Source organism: Manis pentadactyla, chromosome 14 (genome assembly GCF_030020395.1).
Source record: "Manis pentadactyla isolate mManPen7 chromosome 14, mManPen7.hap1, whole genome shotgun sequence".
Classification (NCBI taxonomy): Eukaryota; Metazoa; Chordata; class Mammalia; order Pholidota; family Manidae; genus Manis; species Manis pentadactyla.
Window position 1 is genome coordinate 23,308,170 of NC_080032.1, and position 23,294 is coordinate 23,331,463.

Here is a 23,294-nt window from a genome sequence, read left to right on the forward strand (position 1 = left end):
AGATAAATGCAAAAAAGGGGGACACTCTCCTCCGCTGCTGGCTGGAGGAGGAAGGGGGGTGTGCGGGAGAAGCATGTGTCTAGGACAATTACTGGGCGCTCCTTTCCAAAAATAAAAACAAGAGCAAAAAGCTTCTATCATCCAGGTCCAGGCGAGGGCTGCATCCTGCCGGGAATGTGATTGCTAATTTGGTTAAAATCCTGGTTCCCCCTCCCAGCTCCGCTCCCGGGGGGAGGGGGTCGCGGGGCAGAAGAGGAAGCCGGAGCGAAGATACCTCGATGGCAACTCGTCTCGAGTCGGCCTTGCCAACCCCCACCTTTCCCGGCGTCCTAACACAATCACACACACACACACAAACCCAGCCTTTCCCCCGAGCCCCGACGCGCCCACCTTCGGCCTCGGCAGTTTGCTAACAGTTTTGGAGGCCCGAGGCGCACGCCGCGGCGGCCGCGGCTCGGAGGGTAGCCCCCGCCGCGGAGGTAGAGCTCGGGAGACCCTCCCGCCCCGCCAGCCGAGTCCTCCACCCAAGTCCCAGCAGAATAAATAAATTAAAAGGCCTTCCCCCGGGGAGGGGGAGGCAGTGTGGGAGCGCGCGAGTGAGGTGGGGGGCCGCCGGGGCCCGGGGCTCTGGCGGCGCAGCTGCCGCCGCCGGGAGAACATCGGGGAAGCGGCGAGGAAAGCGAGGGGAGGAGGAGGAGGAAGAGGAGGAGGAGGAGGAGGAGGAGGTGCGCGCTCGGGTCGGGCTCCTCAGCGGTGTATTGTGGGATGTGCGGCTCCCGCGAGCCGAGCCTCCGCCGCCAGCCGCCTCCCGGGCAGCAGCAGCAGCAGCAGCGGCGGCGGCAGCTCCGGGCTCGGCAGCCGCGCCGGCGGCGCACCCCCCGGCCCTCTGTCCGGCCACCCCGGCCTCGGCTCCCGCGGGGGGACACCATGTACTGGCTGGCGGCGCAGGGAGGCCGGCGCCCGGCGGGGATGTAAGCGCGACCCGGGAAGGGAGAGGCCGCGGCCGGCAACCGGGCGGCCCGCGCCCCCGGCCCGGCCCCGAGCGAGCTGGCGGGCGGGCGGCGCCAGGCCTGCCGCGAGCCCAGCGCCGGAGCCGGGCCGGGGGCCGAGCGAGCGCCACGGCGGGCGGCGGCGGCGGCCGCACGAGCACCATGGGCCAGAGCCCGCGTCCTCCGGGCGCCCCGGGCCCCGCCAGCCGGCACCGGGGGCCCCCGGGAGCGCCGAGCTGCCGCCTCGAGACGGTGGCCGAGCGGGCGGGTGCCTAATTCTCCCGGAAGGGTTATTCTCTCCATTCTTGTTTTGGGGGGAGCCAGCGAGACAGCTCCTTTTGGGGCGCGCTGGTAAGGTGGGGGGGTGGGGGCTGGACGATTTGATTCTTTCGCGTGTGTGTAGAAGCGGCCGCCGCCGCCGCCGCGGCGGAGACGACAACAACTTGCCCGTTTTCAGGTTGGGTTAACGGCATGGAGAACAGTCACCCCCCCCACCACCACCACCAGCAGCCCCCGCCGCAGCCCGGCCCTTCGGGCGAGAGGAGGAACCACCATTGGAGAAGTTACAAGTTGATGATTGACCCGGCTTTGAAAAAGGGGCATCATAAACTGTACCGCTACGATGGGCAGCATTTCAGCCTGGCGGTGAGTAGCCGGCGCGCCTCCCCGCCGCCCCTACGTACCGCTCCACAGAGTCCTGCCCGGGGAGGGGGGCAGGAGTCCGAGCGGGCCGGGAAGGCCCCTCCCGACCACCGGGGCAACTGTCAGCCGGGTCGCCAGCCCTAGAGCTTGACAAGTGCCTGGAGAAGGGGGTCTGCCGCTGCCCCTGGGGAGTGGGACCAGCCCTCCCAGTTCCTCCCCGCACCCACCCTCCCTATTCCTTCCCACAGATGTCCAGCAACCGCCCGGTGGAAATTGTCGAAGATCCCCGGGTCGTCGGCATCTGGACCAAAAACAAGGAGCTGGAGCTGTCGGTGCCCAAATTCAAGGTAGGACCCCTCCCCCAGGCCCGCGGTCGCTCCCCTCACTCTCCGACTTCGAAAATAACGCCAGTCCTGACCGAGCCTAGCCAGATTCCGAGTTCCCGCCGACGGGGCCGGGGAAGTTTTGGCGGGGAGGGGGAGATTGCTGCGAGAGAGGTGACCTCTCTCAGCTACTGTAAACAAAATAACACTCGGTGAAACTGTAATCAAGGCGCTGATACACTGTCCAGCCCTCTCAGCTGGGGGCTCCAGGTCCCCACCTGGCTCCTGCCAGCCTGGGGGCTCGCCGCGGGACCGCCGCCCTTCCTAGCCTTGTGGCTTCAGGGAGACAACTTTCTAGCCCAGGTGTCGCCTATGACCGGGCAGCAGGGACCTGAGGCCAGAATGGGGGAGTGGGGAAATAGAAACTGTTTCTTTTTCCCTTTCCTTTCGAACCCACGTTCCAAACGGTTTAATCCTCTGTTTCCCGGGCCCGCCCGCGTACATTTTTTTTTTTCAAAAAAAAAAAATTATGTTTTTACTCTTCATTGTTTTCAGCCGGCGGACGAGTGGGGAATGTTGTGTTTTCCCTTAAGTTCCAGTGTTCTCCAAATTCCCTTCCCTCGTGTCCCCTGCCAGATCGATGAATTCTACGTGGGCCCGGTGCCTCCGAAGCAGGTGACATTTGCCAAGCTGAATGATAACATACGTGAAAACTTCCTGAGGGACATGTGCAAGAAGTATGGAGAGGTGGAGGAGGTGGAGATTTTGTACAACCCCAAGACCAAGAAGCACTTGGGCATTGCCAAGGTGGTCTTTGCCACAGTCAGGGGAGCCAAGGAGGCGGTTCAGCACCTGCATAGCACTTCGGTCATGGGCAATATCATCCACGTGGAGCTGGACACCAAAGGTGAGTGGAGGGACCCAGGACACCCACTGCCGAGGAGCCACAAGACCTTTTAGTGAGACCCCTGCCCCTCCCAGAGCCCTTCCTGCAGTTTTGGGGACCCCCTTACTCTTCTTTGGGTGTCCCCCTACAATGGTATTTTCCCCCCTCCTGTGGGCAGAGTCACGTGGAGCTAAATGTGTTGTCTGTTGCTAAGAGACAAGCTATAATTCACCAAAAGTGCCGGTCCTTGGCCACTGCATCCCCAGGGACCACTCGGAGGCTTCCCCACTGCTGACACCCCTGTGGATCCTTCTCAGAGCCCTGGTGGCCTGCGTTTAGACAGTCCCCAGTGTTGCCATCTGTGTGAGAGGAGGAGGCAGGTTTTGTTTATTTGTGGGGGGCTGAGGGAGAGCCATTAGGATGCCTTTAACTATATAAAGAGTAGGTCCCTCAAGTAAAGAGAGCCCTCCCAGGATCCAGGGTACCCATCCCTACCATGCCACCCCTTTCCCCTGGAAGTGGGAGCCAATCTGGGCCCAGAGAGTGGTTTCATTGATCGTGTTCCTGATAGAGTTGGGCGGGCTGATGGCTCTGGGTGCTAGAGGGCTGACACTGTGCCTTCCCTCCTCTCTCTTAAAGAGACAGTCGCACCTTCCTTGCACAGGAATCCCGCTGTGTGTTCACTCAGAGCTAGTTGCTGGGAGAGCAGGGCTGGGAGGCCATATCTGGCACCCTCTGGATCCTGGGAGGCTCCTTCTGAATGCTGGCTGGTGGGGCTTGCAGGACTCTAGGACATCCCCCAGAGTTAGTCTGTGGACTCTCTAGGGAAGTTGCCACCTGTGTGGAAGAAGGTGCCAGTGCTCTGAGGACCAACTAGCCCTGTGACTAGGCAGGCGCTGTGGGGTCTCAAACCTCTCGGGGTCTCCTGGGAGACCCTGCCTGGGATGGCTTAGGTGGGTGATTGTGAACACCAGGTCTAGGGACAACTGGAGCACACCAAACCTAAGGCAGGAAAATATAAACTAATTTTTTTTTGCTTTTAATAATGAATACATTCTGCCTGAGTTTCTGAGACCTTGCTGGGGGTCGTGGAGGGACACTCGTCCTGTGTGGGCATGGTACAAACTCTTGCCAAGCCTACCCCTAGTTTTGAGTTTCCTCAGCACATGGCCCAGGTTGCTGTCCAAGCCACAGCCCCCACACCACCACCCCTTCTAGTTTCTCAATCTCTGTTGGGGGAGTGCAGACTGTTTCAAATTACATACCCCTTGGGTGGCTGTAGGCTTTTTGTTCCTGACAATCAAATGTGAAGCCCCCTCCCCCCTGTTGCCATTTTAAGTAGTAGCCAGCTCTCACCAAAATTTCATTTCTGCAAAAAAAAAAAAGCTGGGGACCCTCAAAGACTTCCAACTAAGTTTGTATTTCAAGAAAGAGACCAGTAAAGTGTATAGTGTAGCTCAAGGAATGTGTCTTCTTTGCATATGTAAGCAGCTGCCTCAGAGGGCTCTATAAATATCAATCATCTGGGCCCCTTGGTCTATAGAGGCCTCTCTGCTTGGGGGTGGGGGTGGAGGTTACCAGACAGGGCTCAGTGGATCTGTGCACCAAGCAGAGCTGGGGAGCTTGGTCAGAGGAGGAAACACATGGGGTTCATAGTAATGTGGCCCTAGAGTGTGTTTTACAAACTCTGCTGATCACCTGGCCCCAGATAGTTAACAACAAACTTGGTCTCCTCTCCACTTATTACGAGGCCCTGCTGTTAGAGGGGAAGAGCAGGACTCTAAGACCTGACTCTTGAGGTGCCAGGGCCCAGGTGACGGACAGGAGGGGGCTTTGTGTTGCAGGTGGCATTTCTGTATTTGGGAGAGTCCCAGCGCTACAAGACATTAAGTTCTGAATACCAGGATCAGAAAAGTCACCCAGTTTAGCAATTAGGTTGAGCAGCTATGACTCTTGAGTGAAATGCTAAGAGAGGTAGGAACTTGGGCAAGGTCACACATAGCTTCCCAAGCTTGGGGGTCTCAAGCTCAGGAACTCATCCTGCAAGGGCTGCTCCCTTCTGGAGCCTCACTCAGTCCTCCCTCCCTTTCATAGGGGAAACCCGCATGCGGTTCTATGAACTGTTGGTCACTGGCCGATACACACCGCAGACCCTCCCAGTGGGTGAGCTGGATGCCGTCTCTCCAATCGTGAACGAGAGCCTACAGGTGAGTTTATCTCTGTCAGCCCAACTCCATCACCAGCTTCTGATGAGCTCCCTACCTTAACTCCCCCACCTCCAGCTTTGGACAGCAAGGCCTAGGAGGGAAGGATCCTGGCCATGAGCAGGCTGGAATTCCCACACCTAGAGCCCATGTTGGGCCTGCTTTCTGTGTTGATGCTGCGACATTACTGTGTCTAATGTCCTGTGTACTCCACTACCCCTGTCCACAGAAAGCAGAGTTAGGTCCTTTCCAGAGCAAGACTCACTCCTGCCCCAACCGCTGCTTCCCAAGGCACTCACCAGGACTTCCCTCACATGGGGAGATTCTCATCCCAGCTCTTCCCCGGCATCAGCCCAGCCGCCCCCACGATTAACTTTTCAAAAATGAAGAGGCTTTGCTTATTTGCTGATCAGCTGAATTGTCACACTATATAAGTTTGTGTCACGCTATTTAAGTTCTAAAACATTGAGAGGCTGGAGGATTGGGCCATTGGTCATCCCCTCACTCCCAAGACCATAGTTCTTCCTGGTATCCTTGTCTGGAGGGTTTTTGATTTCCAAAAGCCTGAGATGAGAAAGAAACCCCAGTTCAAACCAAGATATCAGGATCTTCTTTTTTCTGTGCTTCAGGGACTAGGAAAAACCCTCAAGGTTCACTGAGGATAATTGCTACCCCAAGATTATAGAAAGATAGAACCATCTAGACACTCCTCTTCAATCTCCCACCCTGCTTCCTTACCATGCTGCAGTTCTACAGCAGCCAGTTTGGCTGTGAGCTCCCCAACAGCCCTGGTGAGAAGGGAAAACAGCCCCATTCCATTGCACGTTTTCCCCCAGTGATCTCACACTTCTCTCTCTATATGTAGCTATCAGATGCCCTGAAGCGCCTCAAGGATGGTGGCCTCTCTGCAGGCTGTGGCTCTGGCTCATCCTCTGTCACCCCCAATAGTGGTGGTACACCCTTCTCCCAGGACACTGCGTACTCCAGCTGCCGCCTAGACACACCCAACTCCTACGGACAGGGCACGCCGCTCACGCCACGCCTGGGCACCCCCTTCTCACAGGACTCCAGCTACTCCAGCCGCCAGCCCACACCCTCCTACCTCTTCAGCCAGGATCCCACAGTGACCTTCAAGGCCCGGCGCCATGAGAGCAAGTTCACAGATGCCTATAACCGCCGCCATGAGCATCATTATGTCCACAACTCTTCTGCAGTCACTGCAGTGACCGGCGCCCCCACTGCCTTCAGGGGCTCTGTGGACCTCCCATTCGGGGTGGTCAGTAGCAGTGGAGGCAGCAGCGGTCCTCCGTTCAAGGCCCAACCACAGGATCCAGCTACCTTTGCCCACACTCCACCACCTGCCCAAGCAAACCCTGCTCCTGGAGTCACATTCAAGTCGGCTTTCTCTCCGTATCAGACCCCTGTGCCCCCTTTCCCCCCACCCCCCGAGGAGCCCACCACCACAACCACCTTTGGGGCCCGGGACAGTGGGGAGTTCCGGAGAGCACCGGCGCCCCCACCCCTGCCGCCCACTGATCCTCTGACCAAGGAGAAGCCAGGCACACCGCCTGGCCCACCACCTCCTGATGCCAACAGCATGGAGCTGGGTGGCCGGCCGACCTTTGGCTGGAGTCCTGAGCCCTGTGACAGTCCAGGCACGCCTACGCTGGAGTCGTCTCCTGCTGGGCTGGAGAAGCCGCATGATAGCCTAGACTCGCGCATTGAGATGCTGCTGAAGGAGCAGCGCACCAAGCTGCCCTTCCTTCGGGAGCAGGACTCAGACACAGAGCTGCAGATGGAGGGCAGCCCTATCTCCTCCTCCTCCTCTCAACTCTCCCCACTGGCCCCCTTTGGCACTAACCCCCAGCTGGGCTTCCGAGGCCCCACACCGCCCTCCTCACGTCCCTCCAGCACCGGCCTGGAGGATATCAGTCCCACACCACTGCCTGACTCGGACGAGGATGATGAGCTTGACCTGGGCCTGGGGCCCCGGCCTCCACCTGAGCCAGGTCCCCCGGACCCCACCAGTCTTCTGGGCCAGACAACTGAGGTAGCTGTGGACCTGGCTGGAGACAGGACTCCAACCTCAGAGAAGATGGATGAGGTACCACCATGTCTGTCCATCTCTGTCTGGGATTTGTTTTGTCTTTGTGTCCCCCCTTTACTCCTTTGAGATATTATTCTCTTAGGATAACTAGATAAGAAAGAAGCAACAGGTCTAGGGCAGCCAAAATAACAGGTCAAATATAGAGAATAAAAAGAGGATGCAAAAATTACCAGGGGCTGTGACTGAGCAGCTGGTGTGGCTCTGAGCTCCCTAGCAGCCATGGAGAGAAGAAATATGACTTAGTTCTGTTTCTTTCCTTGTTAAGTATGGGAGTGGGGGGTGCTTTTCCTAGGGGTCAATTCTGACTTGAGCTTCTTTGGTAGTTTGTTGAGAACCCAGAAAGTATGGACTGTATTGATGGTTCTGGGCCCCCTTCTCTGCTGTGTGGCTTGGGATGATCTGAGTTGATCCTGATGTTCAGGTGGATTTGGGAAGAACAGTTATCCAGGGCTAGGCCAGGTGGGAGATCCGGAGCACAGTCTCCCAGAACCTGGTGCTCTCTGAAGAGATGGGAAACCATGGTGGGCAGAGAGGGTACTGAAATCCCCTCTCCCTCACCCCAGGCACCAGGAATGAAAGAGTTAAGGGTTAGCCCAGGGGGAGGGTCACAGTCAGAAGCAGGCAAAGTAGACCTTTCTCTACCCTCTCCTCACCCACAGATCCTCTGGATTCTCATTGCTCAAACTTACAGCCTCAGGGTTGAGGGTGGGGGTGGGGGAGTGGGGGGGGACAGGGGTGTTACCTGCCACGTTCCCTTAGGGGAAGGGTTAGGCCATCTTCCTTGGCTCTGTTCCTTCCTGCTTCTGGTCCAGGCACCTGCCCTGGCCCTCCGGGAGACCTGACTTGGAACCTGACTTGGAACCTGCAGGCCCCGGGGCATGAGCAGCCAGGGGCTTGGACAGAGCTCTGTGCCCCGTGTGGGTGGTAGGGAGGAGGGTGCGCCCTTCCCAGGTCCTTTGATTAGGCTAGTTTGGCTGCCTCCGGGAGGAACAGAGAAGACTTTGGTCTGCCGGGGAGGGGACTGTAGGTGGCTGGTGTTTCAAGGGCCTCCAGGAAGTTCTGGGAAAGTGGTTTCTGGTGTAAGGGGTCCAAAACGGATAGCTGACAGGTGTGCAGAGGTTGGGGGACATGGGCTGCAGGCCCTGCATCTTCCCTTTTCTCCCTTCCTGGTCCCTGGGATCAGGAGATGTTTACCATGCTGACGGGCTGGGCCAAGGCTGGGAAGCGTAGAGTAGTGGGAGGGAATGAGCTCTCCCACCATGTCACTATATGGGAGGAGAGAATGAGGCCCAGGGATGTGGCATCTGGGTTGCTTTCGGTAATTAGCCCAGGGAAGCCAGGGAGTACTGATAACCTCCAGGATGGCCCTTGGGAGCCCCCTGCTGGCAGCGGGGAGAGCAGCACCCGGGATCCTCGGGACGGCCTGCGAGGCCCAGCCCAGGCTGGGGGTCAGAGCAGGGGAACCACTGGGGGAAGTGGAGGGTTGGGGGGAAGGGGGAATTCCCTTTCTTCACAGAGGCTGGTGGTTAAAATTTCAGGTGCCAGTGCTTGAGCCCCGGCTTTGTCACTTACTGGTCATGTGAACCTAGAGAAGGCACTTTCCCTCTCTGGGTCTGTTTCATCTGTGAAATGGGATGGAGAGAGCACCTGGCTCCCACTGTCGGGACCTAAGTGTGGTGCCTCCCAATGGGCGGATGAAGGGTGGCGGGGACTGATCCTACTGGACATGATTGGACCCCAGGGCTGGGTTAACCCCTGTGTTACCTGTGGTTGGGCACCCTCTAGTCTGCCCTGAGGTTCCCAGTGAGCTCACCAGGCCTGCCTCAGCAAGTGGGTGGGGACCCTGGGAGAGAGGGAGACAGGGTGAGAGAGAAAGAGTGTGTGTGTGACCAACCTAGTGAAATCCAGAGCTCCCTGCTGCTGCCCCAGGTTCGGTGTTCCTCTTCCCCCGCCCCCTCAGCTATAGGTGTGACCTCTGACCTGACAGCCTGTACAGACCCTGCCCCTCAGCCTTCAGAGGCATTCCCTAACTCTTGCAACCTACAAACAACTCGGTCTCCTCAGCCAGGTTCACCTAGGACAGAGCCCAAGCCACATTTTCACCTCTGGTCCTGAAATACGGTGGGGCGGCCCAAACCTCTCCTCCCCACTGTTCTGTCTCTTCCCTCCACCTGCATGGGGACCCCAGTGTCTCCTGCAGATCCAAGTCCCAAAGCCCTGTGTCCCAATGTAAAGGGGCCCTTACCCATTTTAGAGCTGGGGTCATCCTTGACTCCTGCCCTGTTCATCTGATACCACAAATCCCTGAATTCTGACCACAGCCCTCTCCTGCTGTGGTCCAAACCAAGTGTGCAGTCTGGAGACTAGGTGAAAAGAGTAACAAAGGAAAGATAAAGAAGACTCACCTCCCATTTATGTCCCCTTAGTACTGCTGAACTCCCTGCTTAAAAGTCGCCTTCTCTGCCCAGCCCTGTCTGACACAGTGAGGACAGCAGGTTGACTGCGAGCCCAGGTTAGGGAGCTGTTTCCTGGTTTGAATCCTGGCTCCCTCTCTTATGGGCTGTGTGGCGTTGGGCAAGTTACTGAAGCTCTCTGTGTTCCAATTTCCTCATCAGTAAAAATGGAGATAACCTACTTTGTAGAGTTGTTTTGAGGATTAACTGAGTTAATATATGTAAAGTGCTTAGAGAGGCCTGGCACATAGGGAGCCTTACAGAATGTTGACTGTTAGTATTATCTTCTCTGGTAGAAATGGAAAGAAACAGAATCTGCTTTTCTTTTTACACCCCCTCCTTCTTCCCAGCTTTCTTTTTCTCTATGACTAACTGTGTGTTTCACATTTTTACCTGGTAATGCTTTACTGCTCCCCTATAGAAGTTCTTGAAAGCAAAAATTTTGTCTGTCTTGTTTATGGCTGTGTCCTCAGAACCCAGAACATTTCCTGGCACACAGCAGGAGCTGAGTGTTTGCCAAATGAATGAATGAACCCTCATGATAATCACATGAAGCAGCTACTATGATGCCCACTGGGCAAATGGAGAAAGTGAGGCTTACAGAAGTTAAGTGACTTGCCCCAGCCCCATGGCCGGGGCACTGAGAATCCACGTTGCTGATTAGTCTTGCAGAGGCTTCTTCTCCAGCTCGCTGGTATTTGGAAGGGGACTCTGGGTGCCACCTTGGCCTCCGGACTCACCCTCACTGCTCTCTCCCTGCTCTTCCCACAGGGCCAGCAGTCCTCTGGTGAGGACATGGAGATCTCGGATGACGAGATGCCCCCGGCCCCCATCACCAGCGCTGACTGCCCCAAGCCCATGGTGGTGGCCCCAGGGGCAGCAGCTGTGGCAGCTCCCTCGGTGCTGGCCCCAACCCTGCCGCTGCCCCCACCCCCTGGCTTCCCACCACTGCCCCCACCCCCGCCCCCGCCTCCACCACAGCCTGGCTTTCCCATGCCCCCTCCTCTGCCGCCACCCCCACCTCCCCCGCCCCCCGCCCATCCAGCCGTGACAGTGCCCCCACCACCCTTGCCGGCACCGCCACCCGGCGTCCCACCCCCGCCTATCCTGCCGCCACTGCCGCCCTTCCCCCCAGGGCTGTTTCCAGTGATGCAGGTGGACATGAGCCATGTGCTGGGTGGCCAGTGGGGCGGCATGCCCATGTCCTTCCAGATGCAAACACAGATGCTGAGCCGTCTGATGACTGGCCAGGGAGCCTGTCCCTACCCGCACTTCATGGCCGCTGCCGCTGCAGCTGCCTCAGCTGGGCTGCAGTTTGTCAACCTGCCACCCTACCGCAGTCCCTTCTCGCTGAGCAACACCGGCCCTGGCCGAGGGCAGCCCTGGCCACCCCTGCCCAAGTTTGATCCATCAGTTCCGCCACCAGGCTATGTGCCACGCCAGGAAGACCCACACAAGGCCACTGTGGATGGCGTCCTGCTGGTCGTGCTCAAAGAGCTCAAGGCCATCATGAAGCGTGACCTGAATCGCAAGATGGTGGAGGTGGTGGCCTTCCGGGCCTTTGACGAGTGGTGGGACAAGAAAGAACGGATGGCCAAGGTGGGCAGGCAGGTGTGACCACTCCAGGGTTGCAGGCGGGTGTGAGGCAGGAGCCCAGCCAGGTGCCTACTCTTCTCCCCGGGCATGTTTCTGGAAACACTGCCACCCATGCCCCCAAAGTAGTATGAATATTATTTGTGAAACTTGTGTGTCAATGATACAAATGTATACTTACAATGTGTTTCTTTTGGATTCCAATCTCCAAAGTGGGCAAACACTATTGGGACACAGGTGGCTATTTAGCTCACTCTGCAGGTGAGGAAGTTGGGGTTCAGTGAGGCAGGGTGAGCATTGGCCCCATCCTGAGTGGGGCATGAAGTGCAGCCAGGTTTGCGAGAAGGAAGTTCCAGCCACCCTGCAGCTGTCCCTGGTGCTGGAAGGCAGCTCCTCAGGGAGGGCTACTGAGCAGGGTTGTTGGCAATGCCATAACCATGGTGACAGTCCCTCCTCTCTGCCACCCCAGGCCTCCCTGACCCCTGTGAAGTCGGGCGAGCACAAGGATGAGGACAGGCCAAAGCCCAAGGACCGCATGGCCTCATGCCTGCTGGAGTCATGGGGCAAGGGTGAGGGCCTGGGCTATGAGGGTCTTGGCCTGGGCATTGGGCTGCGCGGGGCCATCCGCCTGCCCTCCTTCAAGGTCAAGAGGAAGGAGCCTCCGGACACAACCTCATCCAGTGACCAGAAGCGACTGCGGCCCTCCACCTCTGTGGACGAGGAAGATGAAGGTTTGTGCCCTGCCCTCCCTGGGTGTGGGGTGTCCTCTTTCCCTGCACCCCTGCCTGGCACTGACACCCCTCCCTCCCTCCAGAGTCTGAGCGGGAGCGGGAGCGGGACATGGTGGATGCCCCCTGCGAGCTGGCCAAGCGGGACCCCAAGGGTGTGGGTGTGCGGCGGCGGCCTGCCCGGCCGCTGGAGCTGGACAGTGGCGGGGAGGAAGACGAGAAGGAGTCCTCGTCGGCATCCTCGTCCTCTTCGGCATCCTCGTCCTCGGCATCCTCAACGGCCTCGCCTTCATCCTCAGCCTCTGACGAGGAGGAGCGGGAGGGCACCGAGGGGGACGAGGAGGGCGAGGAGGAGGAGGAGGAGGAGGGCCCTGGGAGCCAGATCTCCTCCTCCTCGACCTCGTCCACGTCAGATAAGGTACCGTGTGAGTCAGGGAGCCGAGGGGCACGGGGCCGGCGAGGGGGGCCCTTGGGTTCACCCACACCGCCGTCCCTCCCCAAGGGTGACGATGGTGAAGATAGTGATGGCCGGGACGAGTCTGAGGATGGCGAGGACACAGCCCTGTCAGGGGCGAGTGAGAAGGAGGAAGGGGACTCAGGTGGAGGTGAGTGGGGCGGGCTCTGGCACCTGGCCTGGCTCAGGGTCCCTCTGCAGAGAGGAGAGCCTGAGCAATAGGCAGCAATACTTTTGGGGACAAATTTCTTGCCTTTGAAATGTGAACTCATTAAAACACATACACAATGTACAGTATGATTCCATTTCTGTGAGGTGTCCAGAACAGGTCAGTCCATAGAGAGAGAAAGCACACTGGGGGCTGCTGGGGGCTGAGGGGGGAGAACTAAAGGGATGGGCTTCTTCCTGAGCTCATGAAAATGTTCTGGAGCTAGAGAGAGGTGGTTGTACACATTGCGAATGGACTAAATGCCACTGAATTGGTTCCTTTAAAATGGTTAGTTTTATGTTACGTGTATTTTGCCTCGATTTTAAAAAATGGCAGTTAGTTAATACACGCACACATCTCCCCACATATCTGAGGGCCACATTCAGTCCAGGTGCCCCCAGTTTGAGACCTTTGGTGAGGCGTCTGGCTGGGGTACAGCAGCAGATAATGAGAGGGCTGCCCACATGTGTCCCCCACCCAGAGGAGACAGTGAGCATCGCCGCCTCCCAGGCTGGAGCCGGGTCCTCCAGTGAGAGCTCCGAATCTTCTGAGTTCGAGTCAAGCTCTGAGTCCTCATCGTCATCCTCAGAGGATGAAGAGGAGTTGGTGGCAGGAGAGGAGGAGGAAGATGAGGAGGAGGAAGAGGTGGTGGAGGCAGCCGCAGATGAGAGCATGGCTCCAGCTGCTCCTGACAAGGACTTGGAGAAGGATGAGGACACAGGGGCACCCGCGATGGAGTCCTTGGATGCGGAAGAGGAGGTGGACATTGAGGCTGAGGACCGGGCCCTTGAGGAGCAGACTGGCATGCTGGAAGATGCCCCCTTGCCTGTGGTTATTGAGCTGGCTGGCTGCAAGGAACCCCCTAAGGAGTCAAGCCTAAATCAGGAAGGGACGAGGTTGTTGTCTGCAGAGCTCCCTACCAGAGAGATGGAAGTCCAGCCCCCACCATCCCTGGAGCCCACCCCAGGTAATATCTGTAGCCCCTGGGAGGGTGGTAGGGGCAAAGGCAGATGTCTACACTGTCAGAATGCGCCTGGGTTCCTTTGGATAAATAACTTAATCTTACCAAGATTCATTTTCCTTATCTGTAAAACAGGATCAATGAATAGTGCCTCCCCTACAGGGTTGGGAGGGCAGAGTAAGATGACATGTACTGTGCCAGCATGAAGTCTGGCACCTGTTAGTTCCCTAAAGTAACTGCTGCCATCACCATTCCTCAGTGCTGGTATTTCCCCATGGTGTGGTCCTCAGACCAACCATTAGTCCTATGAGATGCTCCCCAAAACAAGGGTGTGTGTGCATGGCCATTTTGGTGGACATTATAGTGGCAGGTAGTTGCTGGTCCATGTGAGGGGGCCATGGACACTGTACTGTCTTGGAGCTGCACGTGGCATATTAAAGGCTCTAACAGCACTGTCCATCAGAACTTTGTACAGTGATAGAAACATCTTCTATCTGCCCTGTCCAACACCGTAGCCACTAGACACAGTGTCACCTAGAGCACTTAAAATGTGGAGAATGCCACTGCAGAACTGAATTTGTAATGTTACTGAATTCTAATTAGTTTAAACTTATATAGCCACATGTAGTTAGTTTGCACCTCTAGTAAGTCCTTCAGGAGAGAAATCTGTTGTATTTTGTTTAATTCTATGTTATTTGGTTACAGAACCACAAGTCTTAAAATATTGTCATGAGTATTGATTAAGCCACTATTGTGTCCCCACTAGATTTAGGCATTGACAACAGTGGACCAAACAGATAATATCTGTCTTCATGGAGCTTACATTCTAGAGTAGGGTGATAAATGACAACAGATAAGTTGGAAATGTATTATATGACAATAGAAACAAATGCTAGGGGAAAACCTTAAAGGCTCTGACAAATCCTGCAGAAAGGGACTTGCTGAATTTTTTTTGATAGCAGAACCCATTTTATTGATCCACAGGTATGCCATTCTAAAGACAGCAGTGTCAAAGGCTAGCAACCATGTCTGCTGTGTCTTTGATTTACTACAACATTTATTAAGCACCTTCTGTGTGCCTGACACACGGCTGGGTGCTGAGCAGTCCTTGAGTGGTTTAGCTAGAGGAGGATAGTCCCCATTCTCACAGAACCCCCAGGGACTTGGGGCTACAAGTTGGTCAGGTATCAAGAACATGGTAGGGCAGCATAAATAGGACACTGAGAGATGTTTGAAACAAATAATAACAGTCTGGTTTTTGACCCCCACTCTGCAGAGGGTAACCTGGAAGCAGAGCCTGAGCGTCCGACGCTGCTCTCCTTGCCCGTGCAGCCGCCACTGCCACCACCACTGCCACCCCCTCGGCCACCCCGGCCGCCCAGCCCGCCACCAGAGCCTGAGACCCCAGATCCTCCACACCCCTCTGTACCTCTGGAGCCTCCCCCTGAGGACCAGCCCCCACGTACTCCAGGCCTTTGTGGCAATCTGGCCAAGTCGCAGAGCACAGAAACAGTGCCAGCCACACCGAGTGGGGAGCCCCCACTATCAGGGGGCAGCAGCAGCCTGTCACTGAGCTCCCCACAGGTGCCCGGCAGTCCCTTTTCTTACCCATCCCAGTCTCCCAACTTGAGCAGTGGGGGCCTCCCAAGGACACCTGGCCGGGACTTCAGCTTTACTCCCACCTTCCCCGAGCCTGGGGGGCCCCTGCTCCTGCCTGTCTGCCCCCTCCCAGCTGGCCGGCGTGATGAGCGGTCTGGCCCCCTGGCCTCCCCGGTGCTCCTCGAGGCAGGCCTGCCGCTCCCCCTGCCCTTGCCCTTACCCCTGCCCTTGGCATTGCCTGTGCCTGTCCTGAGGGCCCAGACTCGGGCCCCTGCCCAGCTGCCACCCCTGCTGCCTGCCCAGCTGGCTCCATGCCCACCCCCCATCAAGAGGAAGCCGGGCCGGCCCCGGCGATCCCCGCCGGCTGTGCTCTCCTTGGATGGGCCCTTGGTCCGGCCACCAGGAGGGGCTGCCCTCGGCAGGGACCTCCTGCTCCTGCCAGGCCAGCCACAGACCCCTGTCTTCTCCAGCACCCATGACCCCCGGGCTGTGACCCTGGACTTCCGGAACGCGGGGATCCCAGGCCCCCCACCGCCCTTGCCCCCTCAGCCCCCACCACCTCCACCTCCACCACCTGTTGAGCCTGCCAAGCTGCCCTTTAAGGAGCTAGAGAACCAGTGGCCCTCTGAGGCCATCCCTCCAGGTCCCCGAGGGCGTGATGAGGTCACCGAGGAGTTCATGGACCTGGCCAAGATGCGGGGGCCATGGCGTCGGCCGCCTAAGAAGCGCCATGAGGATCTGGTAGCCTCAGCCTCGCCTGAGCTCTCGCCACCACAGCCCCTCTTCCGGCCCCGGTCAGAGTTTGAGGAGATGACCATCCTGTATGACATCTGGAATGGTGGCATTGATGAGGAGGACATCCGCTTCTTGTGCATCACCTATGAGCGGCTGCTGCAGCAGGACAACGGCATGGACTGGCTCAATGACACCCTCTGGGTCTACCATCCCTATATCCTGCCAGTTGGGGTGGGGGTCCACCCCTCCTAGAGGTTGGCATCTCACCTACCCCTCCAGCCCTGTCTCTCATGATACCCACGAGGGCACTAGCCCGTGGCCCCACCATGATGGAGCATGTGTGTTGGCACCGCACCAGGCTCCACACAGTCCTCATTGGTGCTTTAAACATGCCCTCTGTGCAGGCCCATTCTGCCCCAAGAATAGTAGGTCTCAGCCAAACCTAACTACACAGTTATACCACATAACTGCAGCAGAGTTTGAGGGCCTGCTCTTCCTGCCCCCTTACCACCTAATTTAATCTTCCCAGCAGCCCAGTGAGGCAGGGGCTAGCATTGTTCCCATTTTACTTATGTAGAAACTGAGCTTCAGAGAACCTGAGAAGCAACTTGCCAAAGTCTACACAGCTATAAAGTAGCACAGCTGAGATGTGAGTGAAGGCAAATCTGGCTCCAGAAACTGGGCTCTTAACAACACTGCCCTCATTGTCAGTTCTTACTACAGCCCTGTGACGGTGGACCTCACATCATCCCGGTTGTACCAAACAAGTTTATTGAGCACTTGGGGTCAGGTATTCTGTTATGTACTCTAAGCACATGTAATCATTTGGAGTGGCATTATTATTACTCTAATTTTGAAACTGAGGCAGAAAGTAGATAAGAAACAGCCAAGGCCATGCAACTACCCTGAGTACATGTCAGGTACCCCTGACAGAGTTCTGATGGTCAGTGCATTTGGCCAGTGGGCAGCCGCATGGAGGTGGCAACGGTGTGGGCAGTAGAGCTGGGCATTGCTAGCCTCCTGGAGATTGGTCTGAAGGTAGAGAGGCTGGGCCCGGTGGGATGGGTGACCAGAAGAAGGACCAGGAGGGGCTCTCCAAGAATGTCCTTGTAGCCCTTGACCCACATCCACCCACCAGCCTCTCTTCAGCTAAGAAAAAGAAACGGGATGACGGCATCCGTGAGCACGTGACAGGCTGTGCCCGCAGCGAGGGCTTCTACACCATTGACAAGAAGGACAAGCTCAGATACCTCAACAGCAGCCGCGCCAGCACCGATGAGCCCCCCACAGACACCCAGGTACTGCCATGGGGCACCCAGCCACCCGAGAGCCTCCTGGCTGCCGTAGGTGGGGGCTCTTCTGGAAGGGGTGCTGGGCATTGTGAGGGTTGTGGAACTAAAGGAGCGGAGCTACACATGGAGGGTGTTATCTGAGTGCTCAGGCTAAAGGCATCAGGTGAGTTTTTGAGGGGTGGGCAGTGGAGAGCCCCCAAAGGGTTTTAATCAGGGATGGGAGCAGAGGACAGTTACATTTCCAGAAGGTTCTTTCATTCCTTTTTGGATCCAGCAAATACCTATTGAGTGCCTGCTCTGAGGCTACAGCAGTGAACAACACAAAATCCTTTTCCTCGTGGAACTTACATTTTAGTGGGGGATAGGAACTAATCAAGTGAACAAATAAATGTAGAAGTTCAGGTGGAAAAAATGCTATGGGGAAAACAGGAGAGGAGGTTAGGGTTTGGGTGAGTCAGAGTGGGTCAGGGAAGGTGATATTTGAGCCAGACTGGAATGCAGTGAAGAGACCAACCATGTAGATAACTGGGAGAGACTTCAGTAAAGAGTTAAAACAGGAGAGGGGTTCCCTAAGACAGTAAGTCACACAGAGAGAACAAACAGTATATGCAAAGGCCCTAAGACTGGGAGGAACTCAGCAGTGTTAGAAAGAAAGGGAAAGGCTAGTTGTGGCCAGAGAGACAGAGAGCAGGTCGTCTGGGCCCTGGAGGCTGTGATGATGAGGTTAGATTTATATTCTGTATATGACAGCAAGCCACAGGAAGGTTCTGAGAAGGGGTGAGGGCCACCTGGTTGTAGTTTTTAAAGCTTACACTGGCTGTTGTGTAGAGAGTTGGCTCCAGGATTCCAGAGGGGAAACTGAAATATAGGGGAGACTATGGCTGCATTTTCCAGTCCAGATATGTGAGTTGTTTGAACTTGGGTGGCCGTGAAGGAAAAAATGGATGCATTTGGAAGAATATCAGGAATGTTAGCATATTAGGAAATTGAATGGACAGGACTTGGGGCCAGACTGGGTACAGGAGACAAGGGAATTGGGTGGATGCCACTGCATCTGACTTGGGGTCTGGGTAGCCAGATACCAAGCACTGAGGTGGGGAGGGAGATGCACTTACACTTTGGGGCAGCTTGTTTGGGGGTTTGTGGAGCATCTGAGTAGTGAGGTCTGGCAGGCACTTAGCTGTATGGGGGCAGAGAAGAGCTCGGGATGGAGTACTTCCTGGTCAGGATGGAAATGTTAATTGAAGGTCACCACAGGGAGGAGCGCACCCAGGGGAGGGGGTCTCGGGAGGAGGCAGCCCCAGTATGAATGGTGGGGATAGGGGATGAAGGTGGCCAAGAGAAAGAAGGAATGCCAGGGTGTCAAGGAAGGAGCCATAATTTTGGATTTTTGGGGGGGTCAGAGGGGCCATGGGGGATCAGGGTAGACACCCACCATCTACTCCAGGAAGCAGAGATGTCTTCAAATCTTCTTGCTGAGATAGGAAAAGACTGCAAGAGGGAAGGGGAAGTTTCATCTTTACCTGAGGCTGAAGGAACTTGAGCATACTCAGATTTTGGCAGGAAGGCTGAAGTAGAAGTGACAATTAGGGACAGGATAGGCACAGATAAGCCCAGAGCAAGCAAGCTGAGAAGAGGGGTGACAGGGACCCAGAGCTTAGGCCACCAGAGAGGGGGTGGGGCCTGGGGGACCAGCCTGCCAGCCTTGGCGCCCCCCCCCTCTGACCTGCACCTGCCACCGGCAGGGCATGAGCATCCCAGCGCAGCCCCACGCCTCCACGCGGGCAGGCTCGGAGAGGCGCTCAGAGCAGCGCCGCCTGTTGTCGTCCTTCACTGGCAGCTGTGACAGCGACCTGCTCAAGTTCAACCAGCTCAAGGTGAGGCCGGGTCCTGCCCAGGGCATCCAGGGTGGCAGTGGGACCTGAGCCCAGGGCTCTCACACCTCCACACCTCCATCAACTTTACCTTCCTCAGTTCCGTAAGAAAAAGCTGAAATTCTGCAAGAGCCACATTCACGACTGGGGCCTGTTTGCCATGGAGCCCATTGCTGCTGATGAGATGGTCATTGAGTATGTGGGCCAGAACATCCGCCAGGTAGGCACTACCCTACGGCGGGTGGCAGGGCGGGAGCGGTACTGGCCCAGCCCAGACTGAGGCCTTCTCCTGGGCAGGTGATTGCGGACATGCGGGAGAAACGCTATGAGGATGAGGGCATTGGTAGCAGCTACATGTTCCGGGTGGACCACGACACCATCATTGACGCCACCAAGTGCGGCAACTTTGCACGCTTCATTAATCACAGCTGCAACGTGAGTGCCTGGCAAGGGCCTCCTGCCCCTGCTACTGTGCCAGGAACTGGCTCGGCTTCTTCCCCAGGCTCGGGGGTGACCCAGGGTGATGGGGAGGGAGGGTGGGGGATACAGCCTTTCCTTTCTGAGCCATGATGGTTTTCTCATCTGTAAAATGGGCATCATGAGCAGAAAGGTACTTGAGAAGCAGTCTGTTCAGTTAATAGTTATGGAGTTCCTACTCTGTGCTGGACTTTTTCTGTGCCTTGGTTGGTGGGGCTCAGCCCTCAGAGACCTCCCATGCTAGGCCGTACTGGCCGGTAGAACTTTCTGCAGTGAAGTGCTCTGCTGTCCACTGGCATTGTAGTAGCCATGCGTGGTGTCGAGCATTAAAATGTGGCCAATGCAATGGAGGAACTGAGTTTTGGACTTAATTCTAATTAATTTAAACTTATGTAGTCACATCTGGCTAGCCAGTGATGACCATCGTGGACAGCACAGGTCTGGGGGGGCAGGTGGGCATGGATAAGAGGATAAGCACAAAGGTGTGAGAGTTTGCTGACCCCTTCTCTGGAGCTCAGAAGTGAGTGTCCTGGGCTATAAATTTAGGAGCCACCTGTAATATAAGTGGAAATTAAACCCCTGGGAAATAATAGTTATGTTATCATCACCATCGTTCTTATCTAATATCAGAGGCAAGGAGTCATTGTCACCCAGATGGGGGTGCTGATGCCTAGAGCAGGTAGCCAGTGGGCATGAGGGTCATGCGGCAAGTATGTCAGACTTTGAGCCCAGGGCTTGGTTGGGTGTGGAGGGCCTGGTTGGGGCTGCTGGGGCCTAGGCTCACCCTTCCCTCCTGCTGTGCCCACAGCCTAACTGCTACGCCAAGGTGATCACAGTAGAGTCGCAGAAGAAGATCGTCATCTACTCGAAGCAACACATCAACGTCAACGAGGAGATCACCTATGACTACAAGTTCCCCATCGAGGACGTCAAAATCCCCTGCCTCTGCGGCTCTGAGAACTGCCGGGGGACCCTCAACTAGGCTGGCGCTGGCACCCAGAGGAAGCACGCCAGCCGCCGCCCTGGGTCTCCCAAGTGCGGACCCCACGGCCCCAGGGCCCGGCCCCCTTCCACCCCATTTCAGGTGCTGTCCCTCTACCCAGCGGCCATGTCAGGGCTGGCGCCCCCAACACTACCCCAGGACCTGCCCACAGCTCCAGCCCCCTCAGGGGGAAAGGGCTTCTCTGTCTCAGCCCATGTCTCTTTTGTTTTTTAAAGACTCCCTTCAGGATCTTTGTTTGATGCCAACATAAACCTCCCTGTCTCTGTCTTTCCCTGGCTCTCCCCTCCCCTTTCTCCGTCTCTGTCCATCTGTCTCCTCCTCTCTCTTGTCTTTCTTCTGTCCTTATCATCAGCCTCTTCCCATGAATGCTGCTATGTTGTTTTGTCTTCTCTTTATTTTCTTCTTTGTTATAAAAAAAGACCTTTTAATTGTTGAAATGTGAAGGCAGAATTAGGGAGTGAGGACCTCCAGTGGGGGCTACAGAGGCCTCGGTTCAATGGTGTGTTGGCCCATGTTTCTGAGCCCTGCCGAGACCAGAGCACTGGGCCTGGTGCTGCAGAGAGGAGGGGAGTTGGACCAGGCAGCTCTGACCTCAGAACGCTACGGAAGGGCCCATCTCTGCTGGTGGACTCAGTGAAGAGAAGACCCTCCCTGTCTGTTCCTTTCCCAGCAACCTGGGGGCGCCACTTCCCCTGGCAGAGCCTGGTGGAGCCAAGCTAGTCCCACCCAGGCAGGAATTTCGCCCTGGGCTCAGCCTGCCACCCCATACCCTGTCACCCCCAAATCTTGGGTTCAATGTTTACTTTCTCATTCGAATGCCAGCAATGAGGGAGTCTCCCGGAGGCTCCTGTGTGGGCAGTGGGGGGGCACTGGGAAGGGTCGTGTCCACTCCCTCCTGCCCTTGCCTTCGCCTTGTGACAGGAGGGCCTCCCAGGGCGGGTGGGCCCCCAGTCCCGCCACTACGGGTCCCAACCACGCTGTGTGCATGTGGCATAGTTCTGTTCATAAGCTTTGCCGGCTAGCCCCCAGCCCACACCCTTATCCACCCTGCCAGCAGCCCCTCACCTCAAGAAGTCAAGAACATATTTATTTTTGGAGTGAGAAGATTATTTCTCCCACAGAAAGGAAAATCTTGGGAAAGATTTAAAAACTCAGATCTGACAGGTTTTTTTGTAAATCCTTTTTACCCCTTCCCATCCTCCTCTTCAGGGTTTATTTCCATGAATTTCTTTTTCTTGTGTGTGTATAAAATCAAAACGAAGGGAAAAATAGGTTTTTGAAGTTCAGAACCAACTTCTGTATATAGGCTGCCATAAAGGACTTTTTCTCGGGAACATTGTTTCTTGTAGAAACTTGTGGGAAGACTTTTGCTCATTTCTTTGTACTTCCAGAAAAACCACACACGCGCGCGCACACACACACACACACACACACACACACACACACACACGCAAGCAAGTCCCCCACACCCCAGAGAGCAGAGCAGGCATGTAAATAATTTATGGAAAGTGACTGTTGTGACCAGGAGTCATCTTCACCAAGATGGGAAAGCTCCCGGAGGGGCCGCCCCACCCTGCAGACGCAGCCCGGGAGCCCCTAGTATCTCAGCTTGTGTCAAGCTTGTTATGTAAATTCTGTACAAAGGATTGTTATTTCTCTCTTTTTTTTTGTCTTTGGTGGTTTTGTTGGGTTTTTTTTGTTTATTAATTTCTTCACCCCATGCCCTCTCTGTTTGAGACTGTGCCCACCGGTTTCAGTGTCAAGATTGATGAAATCAGTGGCATTAAGACACAGAGATGGGACCTGGGCACAGCGGCTACCTTCTCTTCGGTTTGCGGTTTTCTGCCTAATTGTGCAACCAAGGAAATATTTATTTTTCACATGAAGAAATGTGTAGTTTGTAGAGATGACTGATTTAAGTTACTTGTGCATCCCCCAAGGGGCTGTCCTCGTTCTTTCCCCAACCCCCATAAAATAAGTGGATGGAGATGTGAGGGAACCAGGGCCCAGGGGCCAGCTTCACCCCCACCCTGGCCTCACCTTGCCCAGCCTGTGAGGGGCTGCTCCCTCCCTGTCCCCAGGAACCCCCACCCCATCCCCAAAATGGTTTGCCACATCCAGAAATGTGTTGGCTCATTTTTCTTTCAGTGCTTTCATTTTCATTGAACAAATCTTTGCTTTCAAAGAGCTGGGGGGTTCTTTTTTTTTCCCTTGTCCGTCCCTCTGAACCTCCCTCCTCTTGCAAAGAAGAGAACCCATAAGGTTTAGGGATGTTTGTGCATATAGACTCTGTCATCTGTATGTAACCTGTTTTGAAGAGAAGTGTTTCCGTTGTGGGTGTGTCTTGCTGTAAATATTTGTTCATATTTTTGTGAATTCAATACTATGTACCATTGTATTATAGTAACTTTTATAAAGCAGACCATAAATATACTGACTTTTCTTACAGATACGCCGTCTCTCTTGCTCTCCTCTCTCCCTCTTCTCCTTTATGTTAGGGTCATGTCTTGCTCACATGGAGAGTGGGCTTGCTAGGCTGAGGCGATGGAAGGGGCTAGCTGTAGTGTGGTCCACTCAGACCAGTCCTTAAACTCTGAGCCTGTAGGTAGATACTGTGAACTGGGCCAAATTATAGTCAGACTAGACCTCCAGCTTTTAAGTTTTGCTTCTAAAACTTTTATTAAAATCTTAGGTATCTTAACACTGCTAATAGTCTATAATTAAGGAAACAAGTTCAAATATCCTATTGCTATCACTTCCCTAGAA

At 55.7% G+C, this 23,294-nt stretch overlaps 1 protein-coding gene across 1 annotated transcript; it reads left to right on the top strand.

The window, feature by feature from the left end:
• The first annotated feature begins 426 nt into the window (after positions 1–426).
• Positions 427–22,976, top strand: SETD1B (SET domain containing 1B, histone lysine methyltransferase). Its single transcript, XM_036929542.2, has 17 exons — positions 427–971; positions 1,447–1,634; positions 1,880–1,978; positions 2,591–2,861; positions 4,935–5,047; positions 5,910–7,148; positions 10,376–11,203; positions 11,667–11,928; positions 12,012–12,343; positions 12,428–12,530; positions 13,069–13,554; positions 14,825–16,096; positions 17,014–17,180; positions 18,920–19,051; positions 19,149–19,268; positions 19,346–19,483; positions 20,334–22,976. Exons 2-17 carry the CDS (start codon positions 1,461–1,463, stop codon positions 20,505–20,507), a joined length of 5,910 nt encoding a protein of 1,969 aa, XP_036785437.2. The 5' UTR covers positions 427–971; positions 1,447–1,460; the 3' UTR covers positions 20,508–22,976.
• The last annotated feature ends 318 nt before the right edge of the window (positions 22,977–23,294 follow it).

What these genes read in the sequence shown, in the direction of transcription:
- SETD1B (XM_036929542.2), top strand. Translation starts at nt 1,461, where the DNA reads ATGGAGAACAGTCACCCCCCCCACCACCACCACCAGCAGCCCCCGCCG. An exon ending in CGTGGAGCTGGACACCAAAG is followed by an intron (nt 2,862 to 4,934) that starts GTGAGTGGAGGG and finishes TCCCTTTCATAG; the next exon opens with GGGAAACCCGCATGCGGTTC. An exon ending in TCGTGAACGAGAGCCTACAG is followed by an intron (nt 5,048 to 5,909) that starts GTGAGTTTATCT and finishes CTCTATATGTAG; the next exon opens with CTATCAGATGCCCTGAAGCG.